We start from the raw sequence: 27,191 nt of genomic DNA, 5'->3' as shown, positions 1-27,191 counted from the left end.
CTTGTCACAGTGGTGTACCAAGGTGGAGGATGGGTCCACACTGGCAAGGAAGAGTATTTCAATCACTGACATTGCTTAAAATTTCTAGCACAGGGTGATAATAAAAAGCTGACAGACTTATGCTTAGTTTTATTGTTTGTTTTAAATCCTTTTCAGACAATGCACCCCCTTATCACCTACACATGGATGGATTCTACCACTGCCCTCACCCCTTGGTATACCACTGGCTTGCCTTTTAAAGACGCTCACTGTAAAATTCTTTTAGAACGTGAGCTACTTTGTAATGATATAGATGTTAGGACTTCAAATGATTTCTTTAAAATATCTGTAATGACAGGGAATATTTCAAAATTCAAACTGTTACATTAAGAAACATGATATCTTGAATGAACCAAATTAGAACACTATATCTAAAATAGAGTTGTTCACAAGACAACTTTACTCATACCTACCTTTTGATGTTGAGTTCATGACTGTACCTACAGATTTGAATGCGTCAGATAAGGAGAGAGTCTCATTAAATTTAGCGACTGCTTTTTAAGTGCAGTGTTGATAACCATGCACGTGATTCATACGTGAGCCTTTTTTCCACAGATGGAATCATAAAGTGGTTTGATGGAACTCCCGCAGAGCAGTCAAACTGGGGTATTCGGAAGCCAGAGATGGGCCACACTAAACCCCATCTGTGTGTTGCCCTGAGAATTCCCGAAGGAGTGTGGCAGTTATCCTCATGTCAAGACAAAAAAGGATTTATATGTAAAATGGAAGCAGGTGGGTAAAGTTAGAAGGTAAATCTTCATTTTGCTTCTACCCTGCCTAACGTTGACCCGCCTCTTTAGCACTTAAAGCTTTTAAAATCCAAGTATTCAGAGAGTATTCAGATAGATTCTGACCTTATCGTCTTGTTTTACATCAAACAAGTCAGAGAATATTTCAGCTCCTTCCTCCGATATGAAGAAAAAAATCATTATAAATCGACTCAAAGACTATGACTTTCTTGGGTCACCCTAGCTGTTAACTTAATGGGCAAGAAAGCAGATTACCTCAAGCAAGTAGAGCTGGAAATGTAAACCAGCAACCCTCATTCTGGCAACTGCTACTCAGAATTTTTAAGCTTTAACTTTGGTTCCAGGAAATATAATTCAGGTCTAGGTATCCTTGTTGTGGATAAGGAGATGTGATTCTCTATTGCAAGCCATAATATAAAAGTCATATTTTAACTTCTTCTTGAGCTATACACTTGGTGGTGATAAAAAAAAATAATTTTAGAAATCTAAGCCAGAAAATTCTAATCAGTTGCAAATAATAGAGATTTCTAAGATTGGGCGCTAACAAGGATCATTAACAGTAGGGAGATGCTTATAATAATGACAACAGTTTCTAGACGCAGGTATTATAAAGAAGGAGGGATTGATGTGGCCTGGGCTCCTGAAGAAGGCTTCAGAGAGGGGATGAGACTTTGGAATGGCAAAAAATAAAGAGAATAGAGGAGAGAAAGAGTATTGGACAAACGTTCCAGTAAGACTAAAAGCAGAAATTGAGAATGAGCTTAGGCAGTGATGGGGATAAAAGCATATTACTGTAGGGTCCGTCACAGAGAGTGCTGGGCTAAAGAGCTGAGCTTCATGGTGAAGGACACAGGGAACCCCGTGTGCTCTGTAGACACCCACAGTGGAGTCACACCCATCTGATGTAATGGGAGACGGTTGTAATTTGAGTGATAGACCTAGGAAGAAAAAGAGAGGGTGGAAATGGGAAAAGAGAATCATCAGGCTTTGGTAACTGATTAGATACTGGGAATGAAAGAATAAAAACTGCTAGGTATAGGAACCAAAGTTTGAAGCTCCAAAAGTGTGGATATCAACCCTGTGTGGAAACCATGGCTAACCTAAAAAACAGTATGCCCAAGCAACCACTAGCATTCACCTATCAAAAACAAATCAGAAACGCCTCATGTCTGTACAGGACTTTAAAGCTTCCTATAATACACAGGACACCTCTTTTATCCTGCGCAGCAACTTTCCAAGGCAGTGAAGCAGATACAATATTCCCATGTTACAGATGAGAAAAGTACTTGTCCAAACTGAGGCTACATGGAGGACTACACTCCAAATTTTCTAACTCTGTATGCCCCTTCCATACCTGCCCGCTGCCTCCATCCTGGGAATGAATACTCATTCAACAGCTTTTCTTTAAAAAGTATCTTTACACATACACAATACGACATGTTTTCAATAATATTCTGCAAAATTACACTATATTATTTTAAAATTGCAAAATCAAAGTGTTTTTTTTTTAAGTGTATTTTTGCTACTGGTAACAATGTGGACATTTCTTTTAAGAGTGAATGGGCATAAGTAGTGCACCAAGGCACTTCCTCTACTCACAAATCCTCTGCTGCTCTGCCTCTCGGTCACTCCCTACATATTTCTCTGGATCTTTGCTTAGATCAAAAATAGCAGAGTTCAAATTCTGATATAGAGTCTACTTAGAAAAGATATATTCTTACGGTTGAAAATCTTCAAACAGGAACCCTCTAAGTTTTTGAATGGAGGAGCTGTTACTCATTTCCCAAGATTTGTGAGATCTAAAAGGTGAGAAGGTGCTGAATTTTTAAATCTTTGCAAAAAGCCAGGGAGGTTATCATTGCTGGACCAACTCCACATCAAATTCCAACAAAACTGAGTTCCGTGCAGGCAGGAACTATATTTTACTCGTATTTTTATTGCAGCACAGTGCTGAGACTGGATGAGGTTTCTTCGGCTTAAAAAAAAAAGCAGTGTATGTGTTTGTGAGCACTAATGATGATTATTATAAATCAGGGGCAGCAAACTTTTCTTTAAAGGACCAAATAGTAAATATTTCAGGCTGTAGGAGCCAAATGGTCTCTGTCACACTGCCACTGTAGCACAAAAGCAGCCATAGCCAACAGAAACATATTAGTGTGGCTGAGTTCTAATAAAACATTATTTGTAAAAACAGGTGCCCAGATTTGATCCGTGGGTCACCATTTGCTGAGCCTTGCTATAAGTAATAACTTTGCTGAATTAAAATTTCATCTCACTATTTTTGTATTTGATTTTAGATATTCACACAGTAAAGAAGCATCCAGGAAAAGGTAGGTTTGGAACAGCAGAAAACGCTTTGATTTTTCATAGAAATGATGAAACAGAAAGTAACTATGTGACAGTATCTATCTTACTTCTTGGCACTGAAGTTTTCTTTCTTTCTTTTTTTTTTTCATCTTCTTTCAGGACCAAGTCACAGCATTATACCTCTTGCAGTAGCAGTGACACTGATAGTAATTCTGGCAATTTCCACACTTTCCTTCTGCATATACAAGCACAACAGTGGTATCTTCAGGAGACTTGCACAGTTTAGCAATCGTTACTATCCTGCAACCAACTTTCGTACAGGACATTTAGAAGAAAATATTCTCATTTCTGATCTTGAGAAGAATGACCAATAATAATGAAGTGAGAGAATGCCACAGCCATGAGAATGAGTAAGGAAGAGTCCTTTCCTTCACAGACCAGCCGCCACTATAGTGTGAATTGTGTCACCATTTTAATTATTCTTAAAATGATTACTGGTTTTGAATTGTAACCCAAATCAGATAGGTGTTCATTTATTCATTTCCTCAAACTGTGATCTATTCTTAAAAGGGGGAAACTTTATGATGGTTATTCTTTGGGAAACAAAAACTATTAAAAGAAACTCCCAAATGAAAACTCTCAAACCAATGTGAATAATAGTTTTTGCATTAATATGCTTCCTCCAAAAATTTTTGGGAATTTTTTAACTAATCTGTATCTATTCAGACGTTTACCAACATTCATTCCATTAAAAGAGAAAGAGAGAGAGAAAGCAAAACAAATGTAAAAGTCCTACACTTGTATAAGAGAGGAAAAAGAAAAGGCTTTTGAGAGTTTTCTTGTTTGTTTTTTAATTCGATCAGTTTAACAGCAGAGTTTGGAAAACACTAATTTCTAAGCTTAAAACTCACAAGTTCTGGGCTCTATGCTAGTATTTAGGGTGACACTCATTTGTATTAGTTCTGGCTTCTCAAACTAAAAGAAAAGAAAAATAATTTTTCTTTAAATAGTAAAAATCTTGGTTAGCAGCACACTTTCATAAGCAACCATGCAATGTGGCCTAAAATCATCAATTTCTAAATGATGACAAATTTGGATAGTTAAAAAGATCTTATAGATAAGCTCAAAGGAACTTACTGAGATCTTAATACTGTTAAAATTCATGAGCTTTATTAAAGACTAAAGGTATAAAGTGTATACCACGCCTAACAACCAAAAGATATAAAATGTAACGTGAATTTAAAAGGGAAAAATTAAAGATCTGAATTACAGTTTCGTTAGAACAAGACTAGAGGATATGTTGAGAAGTACTAAATAAATTACTCTCTAGTAGTAATCTAGATACCTTTGCTATATAAAGGAGTTTATTTGGGGAGTTCTATTGAGTAAATTATGGTTTGGGGGAACCAACTCCTTTTGCATTGGACTAGTTAGCGCAGCCAGTAAAAAATGATTAAAAGCATGATACTATACATAAACTAAAAATCACAGATTTGTTCCTCCTTCATTCATTTGTTATAAAGAAAAAGGACTTCACAGTCAATATTCAAAAGCTTACTCATTGCATAAATGTTTATCGAGTTCCTGTTAAGAACCAAGAGCCATTCTAGAAACTGGAGGTACTGGGGCAAGCACTTATTTTCTAATGAAGGAAAACTGACAGTAAACCAGTAAGGAAATGCATACGAAGAAAATATCAGGTGGCTATGAAAATTAAGTAAGGTCCTGTGATAGACAGAAACTGGGGGAAACTCCCTAGAGTGTGCATTTTAATTATTACAACCAGCTGCCTCAAAACTGGGGGCACAGTCACAGGATGGAGCTTGGGAGAAAGTATGAATAAGATTCTAAGTGGAAAACTATCATCATTAGAGATACAATTTGAAGCACATTCCTAAGAATGAAGTCCTTGTGGCCTGAAACAGTTAATACAGCTTCCAAAAGCAGCTCTTTGCTACTGCTGTGTAGTTCACACACTGAGACAATCTACTTCCATAATTTTGTTTGTTTGGGGGACTTTATTTTTTTTTAAGATATTACTTTAGGTGACAGGTGTATATTTATGACTCAAAAGAATAATTGGCTTGGACTAACCAGATGTTATAAAAGCCCAATTTAATAATCTGTCAAGTGAAATTAAAGTTCTGTTCTTTTCAGTGGACTTGGTAAAAACTGCTAATCAATTATCCTTCCAGTCAAGGTATATTGAAGTGGAATAGTCAGTCACACATAAAAATTTGACAAACGATGTCATTAGTAAAGTGGTTTTGCAGGAAAAAAAACTGCACTGCTTGTCAGTGCTCTGTGCTTTGATATTTAGTGTTGAACCACATCCCCATGGACAGCTCGTGCACTACTTCCCACTACTGAAATTTCAGAAATAGGAAGTACAGAAATACTCTGATTTATTCATATATGTGCACTTTTAAAAACTTTCTTCCACAACTATTTTTAATCTGAGCTAGATTTTGTAGCTATACATGAAAATAAAAAAGTACCAGGGTCACAAATTCAGTCACAAATAATTAATGTGCCCCCTCCAAAAAAAAAGTCACTTATTTTCTATAACTCTAATAGAAAATCTTGGATTTTTCCAATTGAAGATATCTTGGGCTATTCCAATTCCAACAGTCTTCTTTCAGTTCAAATGTTTCTTCTATTGGAAACTCCACTCCTTATCAAGAGTGCATTACATGGTCTCATTAGATAAACATCCAGTCTTTCTGAGTTTCCATTCCCTCCATAAAATGGTGGTTGGATATGTGAGAACTTGCTGTGTCCTTGTCGTACGGGGGATGTGTTATCTGGTGTCCACTGAGAGCAGCTATCTGGCCCACATCTGGGAATTCTGCTGGCATCTCTATAAAGTCTATAGGTGGTGTAACCTGTAGTCTAGTCTCTTCGGTTTGGCTTTCTCTGGCATTGCCTTATCCCTGGCTGTGACTCCCAATGTACCTGGACATTACAGTTCCTGGCAATAAGGGCACGTCACCTCTGCAGTAGCACCATCAGCTACTCTCTTAGTCAGGGGAGGCTTAATACCGGAGCAAACAATCCCAAAGTCTCATTGGCTTAACACAGCAAAGGTTTATTTCTCATCCACACCAACACGGGCTTGCAGGAAGACTTTGCTCTACTCAGTTATTCATGGGTCCAGGCTCCTCCTAAATAGGAGGGCCTCCATCTCCTAAGGCCTCAGTTTCTTCAGTGGGTCCCCTATCTCTGCCTGACAGAAGAAGTTAGAGATCTATCTTTGATTAATTATGTGGCTTCCATAGGCTAGTGAAATACATTCTCTAAGTTCACAGTCTTTACATTGAGAATATGTACCCTGTGGCTACATAAAGACTTCCAAGGGATACAGGGGCATGGATATTTTCAAGGAGCTCAGTTTCCAGACTCTTTAACCTTTGTCTACATTCTCTCTGAGAGTTGACTTGCCTGAGATCCAGGTGTCATGCTGGTTCTTCTTTCCCACCTCTTTTTGCAGAAATGTCCGTTTCCACCTAAAAAAAAAAAAAAAGAGAGAGAGAGACGTGGCTTTTACTCCAAATATTACGATGATGCCTTATCTTGGTAACATCCTCCACGGCACCAAAGAAAAAATTTCAAAATAATGTCAGTGAAACTTCTTTTAATAAAGGAATTTATAAACCAATGTAAATTCTCATGTCTTTGTTTTCGTACATTTTTCTGTTAAGGATGAAGTGATAAATTAGAAACGGGTTATCTTGCCCCATGTTGGGACAGTCTAAATTAATATGCATTGTGTGTATATATATATATATACACACACACACAGCAGGAGTGATAACTACCTTCCTTTGAGACTATCTCATCCAGCCCCTGTCTACTTTGAAAGACTATTTCTGGAGAGAAAATCTAGGGAAAGTAAAGTAAAGACAGTGTAACTATTGATAAGACCCTGAAGTGTTACTTTATCTGGGTGAAAAGCTCATGGCAAGGCTCAGTGCTTTATTTGTCTTAGATTTCTAACTGAGCTTTGGGGATGAGTATTGTCATGCTTATTTGAATTGAAGAATGAAATCGGACTTTTTTTTGAACATTGTCTTATTTGGCTCATTTCTTTGACAGTGAAGACTGGCTTCACCAATTAAGTTTTATAATGAACATTTTCATTAAATGGATGAACTATATGTGCAACTCTAATGTTCTGATTAAAGCATATATGAAAATAAAGACGTTTAAAATTAACAACATTTTGTTCTTCCCAACCTTACTTTGTATGCAAGGGAAAACAAGGTGTCTGTAAGTGAAAGAGTAACAGGCAAAACTGATAGTCATTTTAAAAAGGAGTAGAGAACTCATAAGTTCTGGGTCTAGAAGCACAGCATGGCACTTCCACTCACATATCACTGGCCAGAGTTCATCACAGGGTCCATCCTAACCACAAGGAAGTCCGGGAGGTCTCCCAGTGTCTCAGGAAGGACAGGATGATGGACCACACTGAGCACCAGCAATCTCTGCCTGGTTTTCTCAGCACACATAGCTACAAAAGAAAGGGGTCGGGGAATAGAATTCATGCTGAATCCTGACTCATTCTAGCAAGTTTTAATTAATATTAACTATGAGAATTCATCTATGATACATCCATTTCATTAAGAGATGCATTACCTGTAACATGTTAGTTTTATATATACTAATTATTTATTAACCATTGTAATGTATTCACATTGGTCTGATCAATTGCAACGCTAATAGCAATTGAAATGTCACCTCAACACAGAAGAAAATATATAACAGCCTATGTTCACAGGGAAATTTTTTAAAATAATTTTAACTTATGTACATATTTTTACTGCAGGCAAATATGGCAAGGAAATGAATAAAATAGTTTCAAGAATAAAAATATGTTACATTAGGATAAAATTCTGTGGGGGCATTGGAATAGAACTATAAGATTAAACAGAAAAAGAAACAAGAATCTCTGACTGCTAAGAGCTTGTTTGTGTGTATTTCTATTTTTAAATACACTGTAATAAAATTCAAATTGTCATGATATCACCAATCAAAAGAACTAGGGCCCCTTGGTGAAGTGGCTGATTCCAGGTCTGGAGCAGGAAGAATACTAGATGAAACTGAAATAACTTGTGATGCCAGAAAGTAAGGAAATGCTCATAAAAAGATGGGGTCATGTCCAAAGAACATAGCACCAAACTGAAGGAGCTCCCAATGACCAAAGGTGGAACACTTTGAGAAACAAAATAATAATAGCATTGGATTTTAAGCATAGAATAAATATATATATTAATGTAAATAAACAAATGAATAAATAAGTAAATTGGGGAGAAGCAACAGTTCTTTTCTACAGAAGAATTCCAATTAAAGATGTAGAAGGAATGAGAGAAAAAAAAATCACCATTAGAAAAACACAACAGTAATAATTGTTACAGGCAAGACCCACCAGTGGGTGCTAAAATTTGTGGATGAACATTTAAGGAGAAACAGGAAATTTTCATAGCTTTAAAATATTGCCTCCAAAATAGTCATTAATTACACCTGGAAGGTATTAACTTTACAATGGAGAAAACTCTTTAATCATGTAATCAGGGTTAACATAAGCAATAATAAGCCCCATCGGCATCGTGTATCTCCAAGTATGATGCCCTGAGAAGGGCACCCCAGTAATGCATCATCCCAATTTCACAATAAAACACATCAGACAAATCCAAATTGACGAACATTACACAAAATTATTGATGACTTCAAAAGTGGTCAGGTCATGAGAGATAAGAAAATATTGAGGATGTGTCACAGATTGGAGGAGAATAAGGAGCCATGACAACTAAACACAAGGTAGAACCCTAGATTGGATCATGGAATGGAATACAGAATTATGGAAAAATGTGAAATCAGAATAAAATCTATAGTTAGTAGTATTATATCAGTATTAATTCCTTAGTTTTAATGACTGTACTATGGTTATATGATACCCATTAGAGGAAGTTGGGTGAATGGTGTATAGGAATTCTCTGAAATATGTTGGCAAATTTTCTGTAAATCTAAAATTATTTCAAAATAAAAAGTTAAAAATCTGCTATGATATTAGATTCCACTGCATATACTGAAAGAGTGACATGACATTTTTACTTTTAAATGTCATTATAATATGATGAAAGTTTCATCCTGATTATATCAAATTAGAAATGTAGGGAGCGATATACATTTTTTAAAAAATTCTTTTAGGAAGTATGCAAGCAAAAAATGTTTGAGGACCACTGCTCATTCTTTTCTTCTGCCCCAAATGATAAGCAAGCAAAACCCAACTTTTCTTCAATCTGTCTAACAGCTCACCTGCTGGAGGATTTGGACAAATATATGTCTTGTTGCCAGCCACAGTTACTTCTATTTGCTTTCTGGCCTCTGTGTTCTTCTTTTATTTCACCTCCATAGTGTCTTATCAGCACTTCTAATTCTCTCACTCCTGCTTACCCACTACAACCTTAGTCTTTGTGGTAGGCAAAGTACAGAGAGGGGAAAAACAAAACTTGCTTAGTTTCCTCTTTGTCCTTAGGGAACAAACATGGAGAGATATTTCAAAATGTTACATCCATCAAAATTCTTACTGCCAACATTTATAAGAAACTTTGTGGTGATTATTACTATACATGGATGGAATCTTTATTCCCGCTTCCTCCACCCCTCTAAACAATGATGTATAGCAGCAATTGGCAGGGCCAAATCCAGCCTGCTGCCTGTCTTTATAAATAAAGTTATTGGAACATAGCCATCCTCATTCATTCACTCATTGCGTATGATGGCTTCCAGGCTTCAACAGCAGAGTTGAGTGGTTGTAACACAGACTGAATGGCCTGCAATCCTATGATATTTACGCCTCACCCTTTACAAGAGAATTTTGCCAACCCCTGATTCAGAGAAGAAATATATAGATGGGGAGTCTAACATCCTTTAACATGTCTGACAAGCATTATTATATACATGGGCAGCACTTCAGTGTATTGATAAACAGTTCTGATCAGTAAACATTTATTGAGAGCTTGCTGTGGCCCAGAGGGGACTCTAGACTCTGGAGCTAGTGATATGAATAAAACCCCATCTCTGTGTTCATGAGGTCTCAGGGGAAGAGGAATATGTAAGTAATAAGTGTTATATAATATAATACAAATACTAACAGGATGAAAAGCATCAGAAAAAAAGCGTACTGATTCATTCTGTCAGGTAGATAAAGAAGCTTAGCAGGGCGAGTAATGCCTGTTAAATAGCAGGAAATTTTAGATAAACAGATTTGTTTGATATCTTCTCGAGTTAGAAAGTTTTTAGTTTGGGGCCAATAATGAAGGAAACATGTACCTAATTTACATAGACTTTACTAAATCCTTAGAAAAAAGACAATCACAAGAATGGCATACATTATTACCTTTATACTATGGCTAAATCCATTTAAAGCCAACTTGTTTATAGTTATTCCTAGTTAGCACTGGAGTGGAATGGAAAGGGCGAGTAAATCTGCATTGAGGATCATACCATGGCATTAATATTTACTTCCATAAACAATTTCAGTTTAAAAATCTATATTATATCATGTGTTACATGAGCAATACAATTAACACATTACAGCTCTCTTAATTCTTAGGCATAAAAATAACGGCTTATACTGACAAAAAACTAAAGCTTTTACTTGAACATTAGAAATAAACAAAAGTTATATCTATTTTAGAAACACTGACTAAGCTGTTCATGGTTCTCTAAAGCCTGATGAAATTTTTGGCGTCTTGGATTACTTACAAGAATTTACAGCATTTAGAATTTCATCTCTGATGTTTACAACTCAATATAAAATGGACTGAAAACAGATTTGTTCATTTTTATGTCGTAAAATTTGAAGTACAATAATGTATGCAGTTTCTGTTTGCTTGTTTGTTTAAGAATAAACAGTCAATTTTATTGGGCTCAGACCAGGAATCCATGGGTGTTGAGGACCTCTGTGAATCTGTCAATTTTCCTCTCTCTGTTCTTCTCTGCCTGCTTCCGTAGCCTCACGAGCTGCTTCTTTTCCCGGTAATGGATCTTGGCCTTCTCTTTTCTCTTCTCCTTCAAAGTGGCTGTTACTGCCTGGTACCTCCAGCCAATCTCATAAGCCAGGCGCCCTAAGTAGGCAAACTTTGGAGCAGGCTTCAGACGCACAACCTTGAAGGCACCGGGAACCACCGTCCGCTTCTTCTTGTCAGAGGGTGGCGGGAGGGATCCCATCAAACACCCTGCGGCGGTCCAGGGCGGCCCGGCCTCGCTTGGTCTCGCGGGGCAGCACGCCTCCCACGTCCTCCAGAAGATGCGGCTGGAGGCTCCAGAAGATGCGGCTGGAGGCTCCAGAAGATGCGGCTGGAGGCTCCGAAGCGACGGGGGCTGCGGCAGGGGTTGGTATTCATCCGCTTGCGGAAGAAGGCCAGGTACTTCAACTTGTTTCTGTAGAAATTGCCAGAAACGTGGATGCCGTCACAGCGCACGACCACCAGCTTCCGGCTCAGAAGCCCCTGCTTGGCGGCGATGGCCGCCAGGCGGCGCGGGAGTTGGCCTCGGCCGTCAGGCACCGGGACCTGCCCCTCCGCCATCTTCGGCAGCCGCGCCTGGGAGAGCGTGTATGCAGTTTTAAAAATTCAGCTGTGATATTCAGGTTTATGTGAAAGGCTAATATTTTAGGTGTACTTATAAATATGTTGAACCATATGTTTTATTTCTTAAGTCAATTCCATTAGTATTGTTACCTTTTAAAGTTTTTTAGAGAAAAATAACAAATGTGTCTACCTCTGAAATGCTAGATAAAAAAATGAAAATCTGCATGTGCTTGTAATGCCTAATGAAGAATTATAATTGCAAAAGAAAATCTATAACTAAAGCCACAAAATGAGTACTGTGGATACCAGTGACCTTCTTTACTCAGAGTTAATTAACACAAGCACTTGCTTCTTGCAGAGCACTTTGCTGTAATTTAGAGCAAATTAAGGGGAAAAAAATCATTCAAGTGCTGTTTTCTTCACACCATGAAGTGAGCATGATGGGCCAAAGTTAACTCATTTAAAATATTGTCATCCTTTTCTTGTAATTATGAATAGCAATACCTTTTTTTGAGGAAAAAAAAAAGATCCTGATCTATGCTATTTTCAGTTTTTTTCCTGGGCTTCTATTTAATAATGGAAATTGATTTTTAAAACTAATATAAAATGCCCTTTTCCATTTCTCATTTTTCCTAAGTTTCTCATTTACATTAAATCCAAGCATTGTATATTGTCCTGGGTATTTTTCAAATATTTTGAATTTAATATGGCAGATTATTAAAGGACCATTTTCACATTTTCCTGCCCCTCCCCCAATCCTGAAATTGTGACTTTATTATTGTTTCTGTTTGGTAGTTTATTAATTAACTTGAGCTCCTTCAGTCCCAGCTTATGAGGTCATGTCCCCAGGAGGTTGTTTAAACTTTACTCTTCACCTTCTCAGACAGCAGAGCTTTGCACTCTGCTGTCAACCCAACTCAAAAGATGTAGAAATCAGCTGGACTCTTACCTCTATAAAGTTTGGTTAGAGGCGAAGACTCAGAACAGAAGTCAGAATCAGGGAAAACTCACTGAAAGGATTAGGGAGGAATGGGGATTTAACAGGCATGTTACCTCCTGTGTCACCAAAAGCTTTAGTGTTCCTGATTAAAAATTTGTTTCTGTGGAGACTGAGAAATTTGTTCAAGACTGAGCATCCCTGAACAGATTCAGTGTTTGCACAAGCCATCAGCACTTGCAGTCTTCAAGCAAGGGCTCCTCTAGTTGGACACAAAATTGTTTTACTCCCATTTTACTCCCTGTGACACCTAAAGATGCAAAGGAGAACCAGTCTCTCTGCTCACTGTACAACAGGGGGCACATCTGAGTGAAGCGGCGCCTCCTGGCGACCAGGAAGAACCAGAGAGCCTGGTGACACTGGCACTCAGTAGAAACTCCCTGGAGTTGGTACCTCAATTTATACTTCAAGGGAAGTTTAGAGAGAAAAGAGAGAGATTGAGCAAGAAGGCCAATTTGCTTATCTTTTGCTTTAGATTATCTGTAATTACAGATTACTAAGTAAATTTCATGTTTGATTTTAATAATAAACTGTATTTGTTAAAAAATGTAGTTCAGTGGGTGGTGGCCATTATAATTATCCTATAGTTATTATCATTACTCATACTGCATTTGAAGCACTCTTATCTGACTCAGCTGGGACCTCTAGTCAGGAAGTCAAAAAGTTAAAGCAAGGAATCATAAAAAGTGATAGATGCACACTTAGCTTAAACATTTTATTTTCTATTAGAACACATAAATATACATTTATCCACAAATCTCTTGGTATAGGGACAGTATCATTGATTTCAATATGGCTTCCCATTGGTCTCGTGCATAAAGCATACCTGTAAGGTTTTATGCACAATCTCTGGTTTCATTGTCTTTAGTGGAGTGAAAATTTAAAGATGTCTGTAAGCCAATCTGAGTGCAAAGCCCTAATTTTTTATAATTTTCCCCAATATTTATATGTCTTGCTCAACAACAGAATTTTTTAGCTATTCACCTTTATTTAGTCTTTGCAAAGTTTTTAGTTTTCATAAAAGAATTCTTTTTATACTCATATTTTGTTGAATAATTTAATTAAACTATAAAACTACAATACCTAGTTCAGTTGGAATAAATGGATGTGGGAACAAACACAGCCAGTCAGGTTAACCATGTATATGAAGGAATTGGTGGGAATGCAGCCTTGCCTTCTTTTTAACAGCACATTTCACAGAGGGCTTAGCTGGCCCACCAGGAAGTGAAGTCTTCAGCTTCTTCTTCAGCTGTTAGTGTCTGAGGTTTACTCCAAACACAGGAAGTGAGAATTTCCCTCAGAACTTAACTCTGAAATCCACACAGAATAGATCTAAACATAAATAAGCAAGTCATCTATAAGAGAGAAAATAGCTCCCCAGACCACCTGTCTATGTCCAGATTGCGACTTGATTAAACATGTCTGAGGAAAGGAAGCAAGGTGCTGAGGAAGGGTGTGGGGAGGAGAATCATGCCCTGTGGAAGGAGGCTCAGAAACAGACATCTTCCACAGTAGTGGTGGGGATAGTGAGCAGAGTATATTTCCACTTTCAATGGCAAGTCTCTGAGCAGTACGTATGGCCCAAGAATTTTAGGCCTCCAAAGACATCCCTGGGTGACATGGAGGTATTATTAAACCATCTTACCTTGTGTTATAAGCATAATTTCCTTGGTTCTATTTCCATGCCCAACAAAAATCTCCTTAGTGTAGATTTGCCTAGTGTTGAGAAAATGTCTGACCTCCCAGACTTTGAGAATATTAGGCTCCTAGGAGAGGGGTTGCCTATGGTAAAGGAAATGGCTTGGGACTGTGATTAAATTTCCCATGCAGCTTGAAAAAAGGTGCTGATTGTGTAAGTACTCATCTTAAATTTCAAATTGTAAATTAATACATTGACGTTGTGATAGGTACTTCAGTCTCCTGTGTGATTTTGTTGGGGCAGCAATGGCTCCAGAATGTTGCTGTAGGAGGTGCCCAGGTGTAGGTAATCTTATTGGAAAGGGGATCTAGACCCAAGGAACTTGTGCTGGTGCCGTAATGGAAGAACAAGGGCATGGTGCTTACTTGGATAGCAGAACAATCATAAACTGGCATTACAAGCACTACCCCAGCTTTCTTGGGTGTTTAGTTAGGGTAAGTCAAGGTGTGACATCCCATAGTCCCAAACAATAGTGAGTTTCTGTGGCTTAAAACCAAGAACCAGATCCTGGGACACAATTGTTATCTTCAAGGTCTAACCCATCTCCACTTAGCCTCCATTTCCTGTAAAGACAATTAGATTTCTTCCACCAACTCTCATTTTATTGATTTTACGGTAGTATTTGAGGGATCACAGATCTGTTTCAGGCACCCTGTTTTCCAGACAAAAACAAGGCTTAGAAATATTCTTTGATTTAACCAATGAACGATACATGGCTAATTTTTGGCAAAATTGGAATTAGAACCTATCTCATGATTCCCAGTTCCAAACTCCCTTTAGTAGTCTGTGTTGCCTGCAGTTCAGCTGACCCCAGAGCACTGCAAGAAAAGTGGAAGTTCAGAGCAGTTGCGGGGCATGGTAGACCAAGAACAATGAAAGAGGCTGTGCTATAAAATCAGAGAAGGGCAAAAAAAAAAAAAAAAAAAATCAGAGAAGGGCAAATAGGCTTCTCAGCTAACTCAGACACCTGGGAAGGTGAGACATAGTTGCAGTTCTGCTTTGGAATCCAAACAGGTCTGTGGAGTAGGGAAGAAGCCCCAAGTAGAGCTCTGAAAGTGGGGAGTTGGAGGAAGGAGGTATAGGAGGGGGAGTCAGGAACCCCAGTTTTCCCAGCAGCACTTATTGAAAAGGCTGTCTTTTCTCCATTGTATATTTTTGCCTCCTTTGTTGTTGATTAACTGACCATAAATGCATGGGTTTATTTCTGAGCTCTCTATTCTGTTCCATTGATCTATGTGTCTGTTTTTATGCCAGTATCCTACTGTTTTGATTACTGTAGCTTTGTAGTATAGTCTGAAGTCAGGAAGCATGATTCGTCCAGCTTTGTTCTTCTTTCTCAAAATTGTTGTGGCTGCTCAGGGTCTTTTTGTATGTGTGTTTCTATACAAAATTTAAGATGATTTTTTCTAGTTCTGTGAATAATGCCATTAGTATTTTGATACTGATTGCACCAAATCTGTAGATTCGGTGGGTAGTACCTGACAAACAATTAAAAGCAAAGTTACCCATCTGCTTTTTTTTTTTTTTTTTGATGGATCTTATGAATGGCAAGATTTCCTCCTGCAGTCCTGGATAGTAACAGAAATTAGGTTGTTCCTGTTTTGTTCTGTGTTCCTGGAGACCAACGTATTCTTGTTAAAAGCTAGTGCATTGCATTCCAACTTGATTAAAGATATAAAACAAACAGCTCTGAAAATCACACAACCTCAGGAAAAAGAGAACTCTGAAAGATGCTTTTTTATGTATAATGGCTAGAAAGCAGAAAAAATGGGAACTAGAAGATCATTGAGTTTAGGTTCCAATTGGTCACATATGTATCAGATAAAAATGCAAAGTCTCTTAGCATCAGTTTTGTTCATGTTTCTTTACTTCCAGTTTGGTATGTATGCTGGCTATCCTTCCAAATCCATGCCCCACCTGTCTTCACCCTGCATTGTGCCTCAGACTACATCACCTGGACTTCCTTGCCTTCCAGTTTTGGTTGGGTCCACCCAAGGGGAGACTTCACAAGGAAATTTCAGAGGTGGGAAAAAATTGGGGATTTTAATCTCCCTGACTCCCTCCTTGCATAAATGCAACCGAACAGTAACCACATTCCTCCACTGAGGCTACAGCAAGCACCCATTTCCTGCCTCCTCTCCCACAGCTACTGCCTCTTCCAGATACAAGAACAGCAAAACCACTTACCTCTTCAGGCCTGGGGTGGTAAAAGCTTTTATCGCATGAATTCCTGGGTGCTTCACTGTCCCCTCTTGTTCCCCAGCAAGTTCCCACACCTTTATAAATAGTTCCTTCATTAAACTCTCTTCAGTTCCACCTCTCATGAGCCCCCATTTCCTGGAGGGCCCCTACTGGTACAGCAAGCTTGCAAACGTTGGGTCATGCTTTTGATATTGGAATAGCTCGAACTTTAGCAGTCTTTATCCTCCAGCTTTCAATTTTATTTTTCTGTGAAGCTTTTCCAAGACAACAACATAAAACTCCAATTAAACACATGTTCAGCCCTACTAGACCCTAAAAGCAAGCACAGTAAATCATTCCCAAGGAAGCCATTCTTGGGCTAAAATAAGAGTGGACACTGTCAAGGGAAAAAAGGTTATTATAAGCCCAAACTGTTAAATTATACTTTCATGACTGAACACAACTGTAATCCATGTTATTATTTTAAATTACACTATAAAAAGCAGTCATTTATCGCCTTCCCAAAACATAGTGGTAATATATTACCAAATTATCAAGGGTTCTTTATTAAAGCTCTTGAATTTGATTTATAATGCATGATGTAGCTTATCCTTGAGAAAAATCTACTAAAAGGTATACTTAGTCTTAAAGCTAGTGAAATAAAATCTCCCTCTAATCAGCCCCCAGAAAGCTTCCGCTTCAATGCTTTGTTGATACTGGTGTCAGCAGGACATTAAAAGCTTGAAGCTTTTTATGTTTGATCAAATACCGACATTATGCTGAAGCAGAAGTATTAATTCATGGAGTGAAGCTTCCAAAACTTCTCCAGTTCTCCTTCATCCTTCCTCCCCTGCCTAACTACAAGGTCACATCAAATCAGGGGGTTAGCGTCAAAACAGAGATGGACATTTTTGTGAATGTTTGATATACATGAAACCACTCTAGAACCCAAGGGAGACACAAACTCTAAAATATACTTTTCTAAAAATGCCAGTCATATCTAAGAAAGGAAAAAGTAACTGGTGCTGGAAAGTAAGAAAGTGACATGGTTATGATTCTCATCTTATAATGAGAAGTGGAGTGCTAGCAAGGGCTAGGTATTTGCCCCAAACTTTTCAGTTAGTGTTTGGAGGAGCCGAGATCATTGTCAATCAGATCATAACAGTCCCTTCCCGAATAAAATCTCTCAACAAAGAAATAGGAAGCCTCTAAGGTTAAAGAAAAAACTTCTTTACTTTTTTTTCAGCACTTTGATTCTGGGCCTCCTAAAAGAAAGTTTTTGTTATGCCGCCATATTCACAAAAAGTACTCAAGGGAACAAACTGGATTTTAAGTCTCTTAGAAACCTACAGCAAAGTGTTAACAATAAAAACTATGTTCTCAGAAGATTATTTACACAGAAGAGCCCAAGATGTATTTATAGTGACATCTACGTAGTTGCTATGAATGCTAATCTCAGTAACTTTTACATGGTTCCCTCCCCCTCTTGCATACACATACACCTCAAAATATAGAATTGTTGTTCCTGCCATAGGAATTTGGACGCTGGGCAACCTGTAAGATGCCTACCATCACTGTAATAGTTTTAAGCCATGGCATTTCTTACCAGATTATTTGATTTTTTTTTTTTTGACAGACTGACTAGGCAAATAAAAGTTGGCACCATTATTTCTAGAAGGTATACAGGTGAGAGGAGCTGGGAAAATTAATTTCTGACACGGAAAAAAAGGGGGGAGGTACAAGAAGGACCTTTTGGTTTGTTTGAAAAGCATATCAGAGAGTTGAAGAATCAGAAGCTGTCCATCTCCTATTGCCCAAGTCCTTATTGCCATAAATGTACTGAACAGTGCTGGGCACCACAGGCGTGATATACACGAGTGAGTCAAAAATTATCCACACTCTGGCTGTAGAATTTACCCAAGTTTTAATATAACTGGAGTGCAGATAATTTTTGACTCCCCCTCGTACATCAGAGCAGATAGGAAATGGAATTTACCGTGACATTCTAACCAAATGTCATTCTTTTTTTTTTTTTAAGAACTTTTATTGAGATACAGTGAACAGACAAGAAACAGCATATATTTAGAGTGTACAATTTGGTATCCCAATCTCCCAATTCATTCCCCACAACCCTCCCCGCTTTCCCCAGTGGGTGTCCATATGTTTGTTCTCTACATCTGTGTCTCTATTCCTGCCTTGCAAACCAGTTGATTTGTACCATTTTTCTGTAGTCCACATATATGTGTTAATATACAATATTTGTTTTTCTCTTTCTGACTCATTTCAGTCTGTATGACAGTCTCTGGTCCATCCATGTCTCTACAAATGTCCCAGTTTGTCTACTAACTGTGAGTTTTGTTTGCTCTTCTTTCTCTAGTTTCTTTAGGTGTAAGGTTAGATTGTTTATTTGGGATTTTTCTTGTTTTGTGAGGTAGGATTGTATTGCTATAAACTTCCCTCTTTGAACGGCCTTTGCTGCATCCCATAGGTTTTGGATCGTTGTGTTTTCATTGTCATTTGTCTCTAGGTATTTTTTGATTCTCTCTTTGATTTATTCAGTGATCTCTTGGTTATTTAGTAGTGTATTAGGCTCCATGTGTTTGTGTTTTTTACAGTTTTTTTCCAGTAATTGATTTCTAATCTCATAGCATTGTAGTCGGAAAAGATGCTTGATACAGTTTCAATTTTCTTGAATTTACCAACACTTGATTTATGACCCAAAATGTGATCCATCCTGGAGAATGTTCCATGTGCACTTGAGAAGAACATGTAATCTGCTGTTTTTGGATGTAATGTCCTATAGATATCTATTAAATCAAGCTGATTTATTGTGTCATTTAAAGCTTGTGTTTCCTTACTAATTTTCTGTGTGGATGATCTGTCCATTGGAGTAAGTGGGGTGTTAAAGTCCCCCACTATTATTGTGTTACTGTCAATTTCCTCTTTCACAGTTGTTAGCATTTGCCTTATGCATTGAGGTGCTCCTGTATTGGGTGCATGTATATTTATAATTGGTATCTCCTCTTCTTGGATTGATCTCTTGATTTTTTTTTTTTGGGGGGGGTACACCAAGTTCAATCATCTGTTTTTATACACATATCCCCGTATTCCCTCCCTTCCTTGATAATAAAATATAAGATCCAACTGAATTGTCCATACTAGGGTCCTGGGGATGATTTTTCCTGTGATCAAAAGAGGAACACAGCCCAAAGCCATTCCTGACGTGTTTGTTTTGTTTTTGCCACATACTCCCTCCCCAAGTCAAAGAAAATGATTTTCCACATTGATGATTTTCCTTGTCCATAGTTGCCTGGCTTGAAATTTGGTGCCCAAAACATTCAGCCATCTCTCAGTTTAACGATTCTGGCATTAAGTTCATTTTTATGACACTTTGGAGACTATTTTAGTTGATATTTGACATATATTTTGTCCAACTATCATCTTTAAACACCTTCACTGTTAAGCTCATTCCAGCCTCCCTTGCAGCTCAGGAGCAGGCCTATGACCTGGGCTCCACCAGGGAGATGTACACAAGTGAGACTTCAATGCAGAAGCAAATGCCTTCGTAGGTAGGCTGAATAATGGCCCTCAAAGATATCAGGTCCTAATACCTGGAATCTATGAATATTACCTTATAAGGAAATGACTTCAAAGATGTGGTTAAATTAAAGGTATTGAGACAGGGAGGGTAACCTGCACTAGCCAAGTGAGCCATACACAACATTGCATGTATCCTTGAAAAAGGAGGGCAGAGGGAGATTTGACACATTGGAGCTGGAGAAGACAATGTGATGACAGAGCAGAAAGGGGTCTGAAGGTCCTGGCCTTGAAGGTTGGAGTCATGCAGCCAAGCCAAGTAATTCCAGAAGCCATCAGAAGCTGCAAGAGGTAAGGAATGTGTTCTCCCCTGGAGCCACCAGAGGGAGCACAGCCCTGCCCACACCTTCCTTGATTTCTGCCCAGTGATACTGATTTCCGACTTCTGGCCTCCAGAATTGTGAGTGAATAAATTTTAGTTTTAAGCCACTCACTTTCTGGTAATTTGTTACACACTGGAAACTAATACAGACATGAAGAAGGAGGCCCTGAACAGAATCTACTCTAGTGAGGGTGGTGGCAGACACACATAACTGAACTGGCCGAAGCTGCAGAACTACTGTCAAATACGCAGTGACCTGCTGATTCTGTGCCCAAAGGCTGTGGCTGTGGAGTCCTCTGCTATAATTTATGCATTGCTTTTACTGTGCAGTCTCTGAACCACTCAGCGATTCTGTGAGCTGCCTAATATCTCATAAGTTGCTTTTCTGCTTAAGCTAGAGTAGGTTCACTTTTTGCATTTCAGAATCCTAGCTATACCAAGAATTAAATTAGCATTATCTTAAAAGTGTTGGGTCAGGGACTCTCCTGGCGGTTCAGCAGTTAAGACTCCACACTTCCACTGCAAGGGGTGTGGGTTTGATACCTGGTCAGGGAACTAAGATCTCACATGCCGTGATGTGGCCAAAAAAAAAAAAAATGTTAATTCATCCTCACCTACAGCAAATCACATATGGAGCACCTCCTTCTTCCCACACATTTATCCACCTGAAACCCAATTAAACTAAGAGGTGATGGTAAACATGGAGTGGAAAAGAAAAGAAGGTGATGATATCAGAAGCATATTCCATTCAAAAAAATTGATCGAGTTACTGTATTCAACCAGAATAACAATGGGCCAAGCCCAATCCCTATCTTTGAGGAGGCAAAATGGGTACTTTAAAAATTGTAGAATAGTACAAAGTAAATAATATACAGTTCCCGTCTTGGTATGTTGCCCTATGGTTGAGTGAAAGAACAGGAGTCTCTCCAGGGCCTTGCTACTCCATGTGTGGCCCAGGGGCCTTCAGCATCAACACAGAGCTTGTTAGAAGTACAGAATCCAACACCTTACCTGAGACCTACGGAACCAGAACCTGCATTCTGACATGATGCCCAGTGGTGCACACGCATGTTAAAGGTTGAGAAGCACTTTGCAAGAGGACAAGGAGGAGGACTTCATGGAGGAGACGGCATTTAGTTTGGCACTTAAGTGGACTCTTGGGTTGAGCTACACAGAGAAGGAGACTCCGTGTAAAGGAAACACTCTAAGCAAAGGTATGAGGGTGGGCAAGTATGGAACATGATTGTGGGTCATAAAGTGTTTTTAAAAGTCCTACACATAGGACAGACAGGGCCGCCGGGGGCCTCCGGGGATGGAGAACAGCCGGCCGCCCAGGGAGGAGGGAACTCGGCGGGGTCGCGGGGGGTGGGCGGGGGAGCAGGACCCTGAGGCCCGGCCGGCGTCGCGGGCTTCTCGCCTCACTTCCTAGCTCATCTGGCGGTGCCGAGCGACGCGCCCCGGCGCTGAACGCCATGTGGTCGGAGAGGTTGCTCGCGCGCCTGCGCCCGCCGCCCGCAGCCAGGGTTCCAGCCGAGAGCCCGGGGCCCCTCGCGCCTGCGTGCCGCGGACCCCGCGGTCCTCCCCGCGCCCTGGGAGGATGACTTCCGGCCTCTCGGGACCGGAATTCCAGGGCACCGAGGACGCTCCTTGTTTGTATGAACTTCAGGCCTCGCAGAACCGAGTTCCTTGCTGCTGGTTGCCAATAAGAAAGCTATCACATCCCGCGATTTCCTGGAGTTTCTCCTGCAATAGAAACAAACTCTCTGTGGCATCTAAGCAGAACACCAGGTCATGAAGGGGTCTTGAGGTCCAATAACAAGATGACCGGGACTCTAGACCAAAGGGTGGAGCAGGATCCACGTCAAATCTGTGGTCTGGTGCCTGGAGATTAGCACCCATGAATGTCACCCATAGAAAATGTTATGGGAATTAAGCGATGGAACCTGATTTGTGTTCTGAGATGTATATAGAGCAGCCAGTCTTACTTTTGTTACCGTAATAATGGCTACTCTGTGAACCAAGGAAATAGAAATACGCAGACAGAGATTTTGGAGGAAGAGAAAGATGGCTTTATTTTTCTGCCACACAGAAGGGAAGACAACAGCAGGCTAGCGCCTCAAGAACTGTGCCCCTCTCCTCGGGAGTCGGGGAAGATTTTATATGTGGGGCTCGCACTCCGGGTAAATGATAAGAGTCCAGGTGGTGAGGATCTTGCATTGTTTTCTTCTGCAAATTCATGGCCAAAGCTGGCATCAGGCAGCACAGCAACCGGGTCTGGTGTCCCTGAAGTTATTGGCCCATGACCTTTCTGAAATGAAGAGTGCTACAAGGTGGGGGTGGGGAGGAAATGCCAGGTGCAAAGTGTAATTCGTATGGAGTCAGAGAGTAATCACCTTTGTGAAGGACAAGTCTAGCTACAGTGTTTGTTAGTAGTAACAGCTAAAGAATAACCAAGATTGTTTAATTCTTTCAGTCCAGGTTATCTTTCTCCTCTAGCCTGTTCGATGTTCTCTTTGTTTTCCTTGCTCTCAAGAGGAAAAAGAACAGTCACTTCTATTTGCATTGCAACACTTTGTGACGTTCCCTAGTTTCACTTGACAGATTCATTCTGTTTATTCCATGACCTTGGGTTGAGAAATGGTTTACACCATGCTCATCATCAGACAACACCTTAGCGGCAGCCAGCATTCTCTCATAGCTGCCTTGGTTGCCCTCACTCTGCAGTGCCTGGGATCTGAGCTGCTTGCGGATGCCAGACAGCCTTCCCACATGCTCACTGGGCTGGAAATGCAGGATCTCCAAGGTCTTCCAGTACTCAGGACGAGGTAGGAAGTGCTATGTTCCTCCCAGCTTCTCAGGAGACACACCAGACAAAAGCCGTGCCCACCCTCAGTGGTCACTGGGCTGGTGAAATAATCCAAGCAGACGAAACAGGTCAGTTCCTCCCTGAGATTCTCCATCAAATCGGCTGTAGACATTTTCTCAAAGAAGGACATCAGAGCAAGTTCACACCTCTGTTCTGGGATTAGAAAATCCTCCCCAGGGGTCTATTGTTTTGAGTAACAACTGGGCAATCTGTTGCTATGTTGTTATCATACGGAATTCTTACTCTCCTCTGTGACTGATTTCACCAGTTGACACAAAGTCAATTATGACTTAATGTGGAACTTCTGTACACAGGATTCCTCATCAGCCTCAAACTTTTAAGGGTGCTCATCGTGCAAGCCACATGCTGGGTACTGAGGATACTTGCTCCTAACAGCTGTCATTTCAAGAGGTGGTTACTGTATACAAATAGCACTGTGAAACCACTGAAACACATTGGTTTTAGGCTGGAGGGTTGGGTAATTTGATGTAAGCCAGTACGAGATTTAAAGTATGATGATCTCTGATAATATTTGAATTGGAGTCTCCTCCAAATCTTTCCACTAATGGAATCTAGTTGAGAAACTGAAGGAAGAAAACTATAATATATATTCCTTCACTCATTAGGCCCTTTTCTTTCTTTGACCAAAGCCTCCAAGCTTTTTGCTCCTTTATCAGGTACTGTGTCCTTTGATTTAATTTTATTCATCCCCAAAATGAGAATAATTCCACTGAAGTATTCCCTGACTTCAGATGTACAATGGATTACTAGCGTTATGTTTATTGCTCTGCCCTGTAGACTGTGATACTCACCTCTCTGCCACCAGAGAAAGCATGGAAAACCTCATTGTCATTGAAAGTTGCCGCAAGGAGCCATTACACTATGGAGTGGATGGAAAGAATTATATTTTCGAATAAATATAATTTTGCTCACTTATTTTCACTCTTTGAAAACATTTAAACTAGGCCTTCTTAAACCTCTTATCACTTCTTACTGGACAGAAGTTAAATGTGCAGATATTATCTTTAGACCGAAGAAAATATGTGTACAGCATGGAGACCATGTACAATGACCTCTGAGATTAGTGCCAAATCCTATAAATGTGCTGTCTTATAAAAAAAAAATTCCTACATATAGGATAAAGAAGGATGAAGTAGGTTAGGATCTGATTGTGGATGGCTTGAGAGTCAAGATTCTAAAGTTTTCACTTTAGCCTGGAGCACAGAAGATGCGTGAAGGAGCAGGAGAGAGGGTGCTGTGTCCAGAACTGTATTCTAGGAAATTTAATCTGACCACACATGTCAGATTGATTCAGAGGGACAACTACAGGTAGGAGCTCTGTGGGGAGCGTGTGACAATTGTTCAGGCAACGACAAGGTCATGACAGTACGAGGGGGAAAAAGGATTTGAGAGGTACTGGTCCACAAAAAATAAAAAGAATTTGGTAATATTGGGGGATGTGAGGGAGACATAGAAAGAACAATCCAAAGTCTGGGTGTTCGGCAAGAAAAATAAATTTGGAGAAGTTGGTTTATTAACGAGATGAAAATTGGTGAGTGTGACCTTTAGTCTTACTGGTTTGGATGCATCAGGACAGGCAGTGGGTGTGCATGCGGAAACATGAGATTAGATTCCAGCTCAGGAAAGAGGTGGAACCTGGAAAAAAGATTTGGGAAAAGTCATCATAAAGGTGATAACTGATACCTGGGAAATAGGTGAGCTTACCAGTGTTAACAAAAATGCGGACGGTGAAAAAAAAAACAGACAAGGAAAGAGCTGGGAGGTATACCTTCACTTAGGGGTCAGAAAGAGAAAGAAAAGAAAATGTCCTAGCCAGGGATCTTGGGCGCAAACCACAGAACCCAACTCTAGCTCAGCGAAGAAGAAAAGGAATGTATTGATAGGATATGGGCTCAGCCACAGGAAATGAGAAGGGGAAAACCAGGCCCAGGAAACAATGACCAAATGAGGCCAGCAACTGTGAAGCGGGACGAGTTCACACAGGCCAAGGGAGCGGTTTGGTGAGAAAGGGACTGCAGTGCTGCCTGCAGGGCACGCCCTGCAGAGGCTTTTAGTGTTGCCTCCACCTGCAGAAAACCTTCTGTCTCGGGCAGGAGCCTCTGACTGGCAGGGCACAGGCCCCGTGCCAGCAGACCAGCAGCCGGGCTGGGGGAGGGGAGGAAGAGGGGAGCAAAGGGCGAGAAAGGCGGCAGAGGAATCAGGTGTGCAGTCTCTCAGGAGAGAAGAGCAGTGGTCACGTGATCACCAGGGGCACACAACCAGGAAGCCAAAGAGGATGCGGGCAAACGGTTCCTGGATCAGTCCATTGCGGTCCCTGGCAACTTCAAGAGGAAACAAACCAGACTTTAAGAAAAAGAAGTGAGCAGATGAGAGGGGTGACAGCAGAGTGGCTGTATATAAACTTTTTTTAAAAGTGTGGGGTGGAAAGAAGGATAGCCAAGAAAGGTTATTTTAGGACAAGGGACGTTTGAAGATATTTCAGGCCACTGGGCAGGAACCTGTAGAAGGTGATTGAAACTTCCAGAAGAAGAAAAGGAGGGGGAAAAGATCCTAGAGAGTGTAAGAGGGGTTGAGATCAAATACCAGCAAGTGGTGGTGGAGGGAGGTGGCTGGAAGAGAGAGTGGAAATGGGGACGATCAAATCTTGGTGTGGTTCCTTTAATTCAATGTAACTAATATCTATGAAGTGTCTACCATAAGCAAGTACTCTGCTGGGAACGGAGGGTTTACAAATTTTGATAAGACAAGCCATGACCTCAATGAGCTGATAAGCTAGCCATATTAGACGACCTCTAATGTTCAGTCAACCTTACATATGCCATAACTTTAACATTTTTAACTGAAAGTATCAATAATGACGAGTTCGAATTTAATAAGGTCAAACAAGATACAAATTGCTATAGGAGTTCAGGGCAGGAAGCAGACCCTTGCAGCTGGGAAGGTTTCTAGGAGGAAGCTGGATCTTAAAGGATAAATATACACAGTGGGGATGATGCGCATTAGGAGGTTTTGCCAGAGAAGACAAAAGGCATAAACAAGGGCGCGCGCACACACACACACAAATCGGATGTTAGAGAAGATACGCATCAGCTTTGAGGCTTCCCAGCATTTGACTCTCTTGCCTAAGGCTCTTCTGAATGATGAGGCAGAGCTATCACTCTAAAAGCGGAAAGGTCAGATTCTCAATTGCCCTACCACCTGTAAGCCTAGGACAGAGGGGCATGGGTTAGATTCATCAATTCGGCACACCCACCACTGGCTGTAGCAGTGGCAGTCACTGCAGTGGCTCTGAGACACGATTGTATCCATGGTTTCCCATCCACTGCCTAGATTCATCTTCAGAGCCTGGTTTTCCAGCCCTCCCAGCAATTCCACATGCTCTCTGAATCCATTCAAGAAATTTCTTTTCTTTTTAAACCGCCTGTATTTTCTTTATCTTGCTTGCAACTAGCAATTCTGACAGATATGAACATCCTGACCAATATCGATGTGATCGTGGAAAAGCTTGTAATCCAGCTTACATGAAGAAGTGGGGGGGTGTATTAGCCAGGGCTATGTCAGGAAAACAAAAAGCTCTCTAAACACATCAAGTTAAAGGAGATTTAACACAGAAAATTAGAGGATTACTCAGTCTCTAGGAAGTCCAGGGAAAAGGTCAGAGCAAAGGTCAAGAAAGGCACTGTTGGAATTCAAGAAATTTAGAAATGCATACATTGTAGAAACCACTGCTGAGAACCTCAGCTCTCTGTAGCATCTCAGGAGGAAGCCTGGGGAGATCTTGGCATGTCTGCGCAGATGTCTGCCATCCACAGATGCTTG

At 40.1% G+C, this 27,191-nt stretch overlaps 1 protein-coding gene and 1 pseudogene across 1 annotated transcript in view; one reads left to right on the top strand and one right to left on the bottom strand.

Moving 5' to 3' along the window:
- PLA2R1 (phospholipase A2 receptor 1) overlaps positions 1 to 6,753 on the top strand; it is a 117,771-nt gene extending 111,018 nt beyond the window's left edge. Inside the window, exons 28-31 of the mRNA XM_057745706.1 lie at positions 595 to 771; positions 3,086 to 3,118; positions 3,255 to 3,505; positions 6,586 to 6,753. Coding sequence (XP_057601689.1) covers positions 595 to 771; positions 3,086 to 3,118; positions 3,255 to 3,469 — 425 coding nt within the window. The 3' untranslated portion in view covers positions 3,470 to 3,505; positions 6,586 to 6,753. The remainder of the gene's footprint in view (positions 1 to 594; positions 772 to 3,085; positions 3,119 to 3,254; positions 3,506 to 6,585) is intronic.
- A 4,274-nt stretch (positions 6,754 to 11,027) lies between these two features.
- Positions 11,028 to 11,686, bottom strand: LOC130859367 (60S ribosomal protein L13a-like; annotated as a pseudogene).
- Positions 11,687 to 27,191: the final 15,505 nt, after the last annotated feature.

The sequence above is a fragment of the Hippopotamus amphibius genome, chromosome 8, assembly GCF_030028045.1.
Source record: "Hippopotamus amphibius kiboko isolate mHipAmp2 chromosome 8, mHipAmp2.hap2, whole genome shotgun sequence".
NCBI lineage: Eukaryota > Metazoa > Chordata > Mammalia > Artiodactyla > Hippopotamidae > Hippopotamus > Hippopotamus amphibius.
Note: the sequence above shows the minus strand (reverse complement) of the source record. Positions and strands in the feature narration are given on the sequence as shown.